The sequence below is a fragment of the Seriola dumerili genome, unplaced genomic scaffold (assembly GCF_002260705.1).
Source record: "Seriola dumerili isolate Sdu_G_001 unplaced genomic scaffold, Sdu_1.0 BDQW01001449.1, whole genome shotgun sequence".
NCBI classification, from domain to species: domain Eukaryota; kingdom Metazoa; phylum Chordata; class Actinopteri; order Carangiformes; family Carangidae; genus Seriola; species Seriola dumerili.
In genome coordinates, this window is record NW_019175704.1 from 393,335 (window position 1) to 404,430 (window position 11,096).

The 11,096-nt window shown below is 39.8% G+C and overlaps 1 protein-coding gene across 1 annotated transcript; it reads left to right on the forward strand.

Annotated features, from left to right (window-relative positions):
• The first annotated feature begins 10 nt into the window (after window positions 1-10).
• Window positions 11-4,295, forward strand: bloc1s6 (biogenesis of lysosomal organelles complex 1 subunit 6). Its single transcript, XM_022768248.1, has 6 exons — window positions 11-116; window positions 359-459; window positions 1,010-1,169; window positions 2,430-2,517; window positions 2,599-2,685; window positions 2,798-4,295. Exons 2-6 carry the CDS (start codon window positions 396-398, stop codon window positions 2,915-2,917), a joined length of 519 nt encoding a protein of 172 aa, XP_022623969.1. The 5' UTR covers window positions 11-116; window positions 359-395; the 3' UTR covers window positions 2,918-4,295.
• Window positions 4,296-11,096: the final 6,801 nt, after the last annotated feature.

Consider the following 11,096-nt stretch of genomic DNA (forward strand, 5'->3'; position numbering starts at 1 on the left):
ATGACGCAGGATCACATGACGCCTGGTCGGACGCAGCAGCAAAACTCCAAAACCTCACTAACCGTGGTTTCTCCTCTGGCTTAGGGTCAACAAAACTCAACTCCTGACACCTGCAGGTAATGTGTTGGTAAACATACATTGAAACTGGTAAGATGGCGTCGACTGAGCTGGAATGTTTACATATTGTCTGGCTGCTAATGTGGCATACACATTATGCAGCAGCTAAGCTAAACACTTCCTCAACGTTTAGATTCCCCTTGTTTTGACCAAATATGACCCTGAGGTGATATCTCAGCTGGTAAAACGGTGATAAAACAGCGATAAAACCTCTGTCTGATTCCTTGCTGCCGCTTTTCAGGTTATAAAAGCAGACTGGGTCAACAGAGTCGCTGCATATGGAGGTAGAGGGGATGGAAGATGAAGGACCTTCGTCCCAGAGTGAACTTTCACAGAGTGAAGGTGTGTGTGTGTCTGTGTGCGTTTTAACCTGTTCTCTGTCTGTCCACACCTGTCTGATCTTCCTGTTTGAACTTCAGTATAGATAACATGAATCCAGCTGCAGCTCCAGTTTGTGCATCCTCATTCACCTCATTCATTCTATTAACTTGCCAGGGTCCAAGGAAGGGGCCTTGAAAATTAAAACTATTTTAAGAGTTTAAGGTTAGGTACATACATGTACATGTAGAGCTGCAATTATTAGTTGAATAATCGATTAGTTGGTGTACACAAATTGGCCAGCAGTTATTTTGAGTGTTGAATCAGTAACGTAACAGCATTATGCGAGATTCAAAAAATTAGTTTAAGTATTAAGTGTTTATAAACAGATTGCATGCAGGTCTACACAGTGTCTTTAAGTACAGCTTTCTGCCCTTATTTAAGTCAAACACATGACATACAGTAGATCACTTATAACAATGCAATCTTTCCTCTCATGTGTCAGCTGTCTAAATTTATGGAAGGGGACTTTTGTGTCAAAATACTGAACACATTTTTCCTACATATTTGCCAGATCTCCAGTCAGAACGACAGGCGTCCCTGCTTCTGGAGAGCTCAGCGCCAGTAGAGAATGTGTTTGTGGATAAGAAAGCGGTGGATAAACTCACAGAGGGATTACTGTCTCACTACCTACCAGATCTGCAGAGCTCTAAACGAGCACTTCAAGAGCTCACGTGAGTTTCCTTGTTTAGTCTTCTGTTATTACTTTTGCACCTCACAAATTAGCAGCAGGTAGAGAGTTGAATACTTTACAGTGCTCCTTTTTTGGGCTACAATTAATTAGTATCTTTTGTTTTCACAATTGCTTGGTCTATAAAATGTCAGAGAATAGTGTCAAAAAGCCCACCACTATGTCCCAGAGCCACAAGTGACAAATTATTTTTATTTCCAAAACTTAAAGATTTTCAATTTACTCTCACATAAGTCAAAGAAAAGCAGAAAACCTTCACAAGTTAGACATTTTAACAAATGATTTAAACGAATAATCAATTATCAAAATAGTTACGGATTATTTTTCTGTTGATAGATTTATCAATTAATCAGCCAATCATTTAAGGTTTATGCTTTTCACTAGTACTACATCACCACAAAAATGTAATAAACCCTGTCTCATCTCATCCACTACTTGTCTGAATGAGGTAATTGTGTGTCATGGTGGGGCAAGTTTATGCTGGTTTTATTCAGACTAAAGACTGTAATCACTGATTTCAATTAAAGGTTTTGCCCCAACAACAGCACTGTCTGGATCTGACTGGTCTAAAAAGTATGAAGGTTTCATGTCACTTTTTCCTTGGCCTCCATTAAAAAAAAACACCAAGAGATGAAGGAGTTTTGTAAAGTAGAAATCATTCAAACTCAGTTGCTTGTAAATTGTGTTTTGGTTTGTCTTTTTATAAGGATGGTCCCATGTATCCTACTGTAAAGGTGGTTAGAAAGTAAGCAGTAAAAAAGTTTTTAATAAAAAGTATACCTCCCTCACAACTTTCCATTAATTGGTGTATGAAGAAAGTAAAGATAAATATGTAAAATATCTCTAAAAACAGTCTGCAGTCTTTGCCTGCGCAGCTGTCAGTTATCTGATTCACAAACAAACATACTGACACGTGCAGATACCAGTATAGACAGGTCGCACAGGAAACCATGCGTTAAGCAGAACTAGATGGATGGGTTGCACAGTTGCTTTTATGCTGGTAGTTTCACTAACAACATGCTGGTGTTCACATGCATGTTAAAAAAATGATAATAATGCTATCACAACTTCACAAACATGTACAAAGCCATTGGACACTTTTGAATATCCTGTCATTGTCTGAATAATTAGCAAACAGTAGATTTTGGTGTAGGATATTCAGTAGCTGTCCTTCACCATGAGTTTAATTCACTTGATATTTGTTTTTTACTCTTTGTTGTTTTGTTTTTTTTGTCTCAACCAGACAAAATCAGCTGATATTATTAGACACACTGGACCAAGAGGTCACCAAGTTCAGAGAATGTAATGCCTTACCCGACCTCAATTCACTGGTATGTTTGTAAGTTTTGAATTTTAATCTCATTTGTACCAGAGAGCAGGAATGATTTCTAATCCAGCTTGTTGTCTTTTAGTTTATGGAGGCGAAGGTTTACCACAATAAACTGGTGAACATAAGGAAAGAGATGATTATGCTCCACGAAAAGACAACGAAACTAAAGGTAGGCTTGCATTAACATAGTTAAATCCCATGCTCTCGGACAGGTTGGTGGATGGATGCAAATGAAATAATGCACAGACTGATTAAATGTTGACGTTTGGTTTTTCTCTCAGAAAAGAGCTCTGAAGCTGCAGCAACAGAAGCAGAAGGAGGCGCTGGAGAAGGAGCAGCAGCGTGAGAAGGAGCTGGAGAGAGAAAGGCAGCTTATTGCCAAACCTGCTAAAAGAACATAGGATCCCCACGTACCGTATCCCTGCTGTATTAAAGGACCATACAGGTGCTTTTGCATGTTTTGGCCTATTTATTACATATCAACTGTACATCACATTACTGCTGGCGGCCATTTTCCAAAGCGCAAGTATTTTATTAGTGTTTTTTAAGATAATTTTTGGGGCATTTTGCCTTTATTTGACAGACAGCACAGTAGAGATTCAGACAGGAACAGAGCAGGAGAGATGAGACGCAGTCAAGACTTCCAACCAGTTCCCTACAGGGGTCTTTGTAGTCACATGGTATCCATCTCAGGCTCCAACACACCACCATTTGCATTTTTTAATATGTTTCCCTTCCATCCAGGCTGCCATTGAAATCTACTTGAAATATGCTTGATACATTTAATCCACAATACAGAACATTATGTCTTCTTTTTCATTGTCCACCATAAAACATTGTTACATAGTAATGCAGTTGACAGTGCTCACTGATGTGACAAGTTTGCTCTGAATTATTGCACAATACCACAGTTTAGACAATAAAGGTAGATGATTTTATTGCTTTGTTGCCGCTCATCGAAAACAGGTTTCAGCCGGTTTGAAGTGCGGGCCAGGCCACATTCATTGCATTTGTGACATTAGAAATGGACTTCAGTCCAGGTTTACCACCTGTTTCCTCTTTGGTTCGTTTCCAACTGTATTACAGCAAACACTGTGAATGTCTGTAATATAATTTCCTTAACTTAGAGGACATGAGTTGTTAATCTTGACTCATGTTGTTTCTTGAAACGGAAACACAGTGGCTGTCCACAATTTAAGAAGAATCCATTCAAAAAACCTTGAAGACAGTCATATGCTTTGGAAAATGGTTCACTTCACAGACAGTGTATGTGACTCTTAGTAAAGGGGCTAAAACCTGCAAAAACTGATCCTTCTATCTCTGAGATTGCCAAGCTCACCACAAACCAAAGACATGGACTAAATCATCAAATGCTGGCACTTCCCACTATCAACCTCTGATGACACAAACACAAGCACTTCCCCGAGAGTGGAACAAATGACTCAAAGACACTTTTGCAGTCATCAGACAATGACCAGGAGGAGAATTGGTGCGTTTGCTGTCTTTTCTTAAAGTGTTAATATATGTTGTTCCTGGGCTTCATGCCCTGTTAATGTTGAATGTTATAAAACAGGTATGTTGTTTAAAATCAAAAAATTGTCTGCACTAAATTTGACTGACTGTATTTCTGGGGTCCAGATAATATGATAATTGATGATAATATGCACCAAACTTTGCCCCCACCATACACAGCATCTGTAAATTTGTGTAACAGACCTTTCAAGAGGCCTCTATGCACTACCTATGCCTGGAACCCCACTGTTTGTACTATTAATAATAAAAGCAATACAAACTGGTTCGTAGTAAATTGACTTCTTTTTTAGTTTTAGTACAACATCTTCTATCTAAGCTGTACACTGTGTGAAGATTAGTAGCCACTGTTGTGCTACTTGTCACAGTTGCATATATTTAAGTTATAATGTAAAACAGGTTCTCAAGTGTCAAGAGTTGCATCTTCATGTCTATTATAAGGTATAAACTTCCTCTTTTCAGTCCCACATGCACCATGACTGACTATGTAAACTGTATTAAGCATCTCAGTCCACTAGGTGTCAGCCGAGACCACTTCACTTCACTTGATCCCGCTCTGAGATGGTTTCATGTGCTCCAAACCTGCAGGTTTTTTCTGCATCAACATTTCTCCACCGGCTGACTCACTGAAGCACACCTACAACCAGAAAGGGGGATCTCATTAGTGAGTTCACCCTAATTGCGTCTCTGTGTAATCTTTGGTTTTGAGAGTCTCTGTCTTCCATCCATCGCACACGATTAAACATTCAGGATGCAAACTAGTACTTTACAAACCTAGGACTGATGTTGGTTTACTGACTCTTGTCCTTGTTGGTTCCCAATCCAGCCCTAGCCTTTCTCCCATAAGCCTTAAATTGTCAGTGAATTGGTAAACACGAGCCATATGTTTTCAACAAACATAGTCTCTTTTCACATGCATTTTATACACCATTGTCACGTACCAGCCACACAAACAAGAGCCTGTTGGCATTAAAGTAGGTTACATTCCTCTGTTTCCCAACACAACCACGCATCTGTCCCACCCCCCTCAAATTCACATAAAACTCTAATTTTATACTCTACTACTACAGCAGGAAACCCAGTCAAAACCAACATGGCTTGGTTCACCCCCGCCCAGCCCTCCTTGGAGAGGAAACTGCACCACAGTGTGGCCATGGAGGGGTCCAGATTCAGAGAGAGGGGCAACCTGATTCCACACTGATGAAAACGAGGCCATGCAGTTGGAAACCACATTTTGAATATAGTTTTCAGTACCTTGACTTTGGGTTTTGTTTGACATTTTTCCTGCTTTTCTAAACACAGTGGCTCCATATAGGAATGCCTTTTGCAACACTGATTGCTGTGTGTATTCCGTTTTCTGAAACTGGGTCAGAGTAATGCGAAGACCAAAAATGGAGAGACGTTCTGCTCAGGTCTATGATATATAGAAGCTGGTGAAATTATTAATTATGATATGAACCAGTTATGAATCATCAGTCCTTTAGTAGCATTATTTATGCATTTTATTTACCAGAAACGAATATGGAATAAGCAGATCCCATTGGTAGTTTAAGATTACTTAAATTTGTGAATGAGTTCTGTTTAGGGCCCCAGAAAGGCTTTGGGTGGCCCTCAATTTTATTTATTCATATTTATTTAATTTATTCACCTGGAAATTACTTTTATTCCAACAGGCCGAGTGCTTTTTTTTTTTTTCTTTTTTCTTTTTTTTGCCTTTGTTTATGCCTGTGAGTTTTTCACACACAGGCATTGTAATATTTTACCAACCGAATCAGCTCTTGATTGGTTAATACTTTGATTGAATAGGGCTTAGTTCTTCCAGAGGGAGGGGGCGTATAAGGCCTCAGAGGTAGACAGCTCAGAGGAACAGTGGTTTCCGAGGCTGGGCCCTGCTCCTCTTAAGTCTTTGGTTTTAACTTGTCTCCACTTTTAGAAACTTGGCCGTCGGGGAAAACACAATCACCGCCTTGCCAAAGCCACAAGCGAGTCACAGACATGGAGCAGCAGCAGCAGTTGATGATGTTGTAGCGGGCAGCCTTCCTGTCTAAGTAAACAGTGATTCAGACGGGTGAGGAGTGGGAGGCTGTGGTCTGCATCAGACAGGCAGCACCAGGCCTCTCCCAGACCCACCATAACAGGATATGGTCCTCGGGGCCCACGCTGAGGATGGTTGCATCATGTTATTATTTCCTTCAGGTTTTTACCATATGGTTGGCACGGTGGTATTATGCATGCTGAGTACCATGTGAAGAGCTGGATGGATGGTTCTGGAAAACATATCTCCTTGTGGTGTTTTTGACCAATGTGACAGTGGATGAGGTTACTTTCCCTTCTCAACCAGGTCTTATATAACTCTTCATACGCAAGTCTGGGTGGAGAACATTAGTAATTAGGTTTCTCTGACTCAACAGATGGTACAGAGTAGATATTTAAACATAACAGTTTACTATGTAACCACCACATCTTTTCAAAACAATAATTATACATTTCACATTTATTTGAACCTCGTGCATCGATGTGAAGTAACTGAATAAAATAACTCTAGAAGAGTTTGGAATATTTTACTGGGTGTTGAACTTCAGTGCTTTCATGTTATGATATTTTTACTGCTGTGCATTTCAGAGGCAGATATTCTCCTTCTTTCTCCACAACATTTATCTGACAGCTGGTTGCTGTGGAGATATAAACCATATAATCATCTTATGAAACAACATACACTGTTACAGAAATAAACAACCTGATAGAACTTAAAGTAGTTAAAGTGAGTTCATCTTGGTTAACCTGCTGGAACCGCAAACAAATGTAGCGGGGTAAAAAGTAGAAATATAATTACCTCAAAACAGTACTTGAGTACAGTTCTGGCTTCACTTACTGTAGTTAGTGTCCACCATTGATAAAACTGATTTATTTGTACACTACTAAAATAGACATTAAAATGTGGTAATAAAGTAAGACCTTTGTATTAGCTCTCAGCCCGTAGTATCGTACTTTACTGGTGCATACTCCTACACAAATTTTCAATTCATACCAACCAGCTGACACAGTAAGCCTGGAGCTTTCATGGATCTAAGGGATTTCTGGATCAGTAGTGATGATCCAATAATAAAATACATCTTGTGTTAACATTTTTGTGGGTCCATTTTGCAAAATGTGTACTCTTACACTTCAACACACTGACCTTACAATGCTTATGTAAATTTATTTCAGTTAAAACTCTGAATGCACTGTACCTCAATATTGGTGGCGGTACCGCCATTGTGATTGTAATCATTGAGGCGGTGCTACTTTTAGTGAAATAAATGCTCTAAATACTTCCTCCACCACCTATGTGCTGCGACAACAGCAGTGAAATGTGCGCACTTCACGTGTCTAACGCCATGGATGGGCTACAGAGCGTCTTGTTGTGTCTGCACTGTGGTGTAATTTGTCCCGAGGCCAGTTCTGCTCAGCGTAAACACAGACAGAGTGGGTGAACCGCAGTAGGCGAGAAGCTGTTTTCAGGTCAGCCCCACAGGTGCAGCCTTAACCCTGCTCAGCTCACTGCCATGCTGGCTCTGGAGGGTCACATTTTCAACGCAAGTTCTTACAACCACCCCAATCATCACAGAATGTTTTATGGCACAAATAGCGGGTTACACAGGCTCCTCTAAGACTGTAGTAAAAGTAGTAAAAATAGAAACAACCGTAGGCTGGAAAAGGAGGCTTTGAAGAGCAGCGTACTTGTGGTGGAAGGAAAGATTTGATTTGATTAAATGAATGTGCCTTGTCCTTGTTGTTTTCTTTCGTTGTGTAACAAGAAAACAGGGGGAAATATTTCAAAAGGACGAGAAAAGAAATTGTTCTCAGATTGGCCGGCCACAGAATCGCAGCCACCTCTACTGCTAGGATGGTTAGTGGTCCCGTCTGACCTGTGTGAGGTGGAGATGTAAGAATCCAAACCTTAACTGCGAGGACTTAGAGGTCTGAGGGGAGGATTTATGGTGTTGTTTATACACTCTATTTGAGTCAACCACAGCAGACTGTTGCTTCCTCTGCTTTTTGGATGCACTGTAGAGAGGTGTGTAAGGACACAGAGCAGGAGACGGGCGCAGCACAAACACACACACACACACAGACAGACATACGCAGACAGAAAGGCAGGCAGACACACACTTGCTCACATACATAAAAACAAGATCCAGTAAGAGCCAGTACTGCGACCCTAGTGTGGTGGTTGGTGTGGTTTAGAAAACTGCAGAGTTTGTTTCAGTCCAGAGGCAGCATGGGTGTCAGAGGACGATGTCCTGTATCACCACGGTGCTTTTTCATCCATGGAGCACAAGAGGTTCACAGTAACCTAGTTTCTGCAAGCTAGGGCCCACATTACTGAAATTATCTGTTTAACTGTCCCTGATTAGCCTGACACATCCCTATGTGAAGTAAGGAAAGCCACAGAAAGGTGAAGAATTACAAGAATAGAGGTCAGCAAAACATATGCAGCCATGCAGATGTGAAAAAGTCTTTTCTCAAAGGGAGGCCTTGCCAGCAGCAGTCAATGTTATATAACTCCTTATCTCTCACATTCAAGTCCAGACCGACCCGCTTGCACACTTTGTGAAGTAACACTCGTTTTAAAATGAGTTAGCTCCCCTTTGAGGAAATTAACACCATCTCAAAATTATTTTTGGCATCGAGGTTAAGCATATTATGAGTTACTGTTAAAATGCTGAGCCATACGAGGAGGTTAACACACAAAACACCTGGTACTGACCAAGAATCTCACTTTGAGAACACTCAAAAATGGATACGTCTGTTTGTGACAAAAATGAACACAAAGTAAAACTTTATAACTTGAAAAAGTTTGATCCAAGCTTGAAGAATTGCAGTGTAAACAGTTGGGATGAAGTATTTTGGTGTTTGTCCTGCTTGAAACTAAAGCAGGCCGAGGAACATTCCCAAGATGGATAAGATTGTAACAAGATCTCCCACTCACTATCTCTCTCTCTCCCGCTTCATATATTTGAATGTGCTGGTCTGAACTGAATCCATACAACAACTCATAAACTGAAGTCACAGCTAACTTCAGGCACACAAACACTGCTCTGGAGTGTAAAGTACATATACTTTTTTATTGTTTAGCTCGTGGTTGTGTAGTTGTGTGTTGTATAAATGTATGTTATAAGCTTGTGGCTGAGCAGTCACAACAATCACAGGCCACACTGGAAGAAATGAAAGTTCAGGAAGACGTGAACATTGACGTGTGTGAGGACACATACAGCAGGTATATTATAACGTACCAGAGAAGAAATGGGTGGAGAAGAAGTCGATTGAGGCCGTTGAAAATCATAAGCATGACAATAACCTCGATTGTAAACCGTAATACACAGGTTTGTGAGAGAACTCAATATGCGTCCCTTTATTTGACGCAAGTACATTTAAAAAAAAAAAAACATGCTGCATAAGACAGATGTTCACTGTGTGTCTGTGCTGTTGCTGCTGAGACTCTGACATGTCAATAATCATGCAGTCTGTCTCGAACCAGAGGAACCCATAAAAGCCGCTTTGTGCTCTGTGAATAATACAACACATGCTCTTTTGGTCAGACCTCGACTCGACATGCATGTGGTCTTATATCAACATTTTGTTGTTTTATTCCTGAATGACACACTGAGCAGGGGGAAAAGTGACTGTTCAATGGAAAAAGATTCATTGCTATAGATCTAAAAAAAATATCATGTAGTTTGGAAAAAACACTTGGAATAAGTTATACACTGATTCTCAATCAAAACTGATACTTAACATATTGAGAAAGATGTTTTAACCAGTTACTATAATGTATAGTAAACACAACAGCAAGAACCCTCATGCAGAACTACTGTGCAAAGAAAAAAAATGACTTCTCATATCTAGACCAAGAAGGTTCTGAGAGCTCTGACCTACTTCCATACATGCCTATATTACATAATGTGTGCTTTTACAGTGGAGTGAAAAAAGGACAGTGTGAAACTGATTTTACTCCCACAGAGGAGCCTAACACACCCTTAACTCAGATACTACCTGACTTCTCTGGATGTTTAAATTAGGCTTTCACCAGTTGTATTTTTCCACTACAGGAAACACATGGAAAATATTACTGCATAGGCCTGATGAATTATTATGGCACCGCGTTGCATAATTTCACTGATAGACTTTCATGTTATTTCAGTGAAGAACTTTCTCTACTTTTCCAGATAGACACATTTGTGTTTATCTTAAACACAGATGACACAGCCCTCCGTGTAATGAACCACATAGTGTGTACATATTTTTTATCCTTTTTAATTCACGTGCAGCGTCTTTGAGTACCTTGAAAAGTGTCCTACAAATGCAATGTATCATCAAAACATAGGGAATAAACATAAATACATATTGCTATCTGTGTGCCTACGGTAATAATAGCCTATATTAAGCCGGGTTTGCAACCAAAATGCCACAGCTTTATGAAGCATCTGAAAAACCTGTTGAGTTTGTTTATTGCAACTCGGATAGAGCAACTTTCAAATAAATGTCTTTGTGCAAGGGATTTATCAATTTTCTAAAAACATTCACCAAAAAATACAAAAAAACAAGTAGCACAGGAGTTAAATAGGTTTGCCCATATTTTTTCCCCACACGCGCCAAGAGATGCTACTTTCCTGCTCAGAAAGTCTGCATTGCTTCATCATGGTCTTGCAGGCGTGCACCCAAACCAATGTATTACCAGGCTTTCAGTATGTTTTTGTCGAAATACTAAAAAAGAAAAAAGAAAAAAAATCATATACTGTATAAGCTTAGCAACACCTGGATCTAATGTCTTGACACCAAGTTTAACATGATACCAGGGAAGTAAAGTACATTTGTATGCTTATATTTTAAGTTGTTGGTTTGGGTCTGCATTATTACAGACACAGCTCTTTATAGGAAGGCAAGAGGGCATTTAAAAAAAAATTAAAAAAAAAAAAAATTTATCTGAGTTTATTCCAAGGAAATAGCCCCAAGTGTATCTGAATTTAGATAGGCGTCGTGCTCACAACCTAAGGTCAACACGAGGTT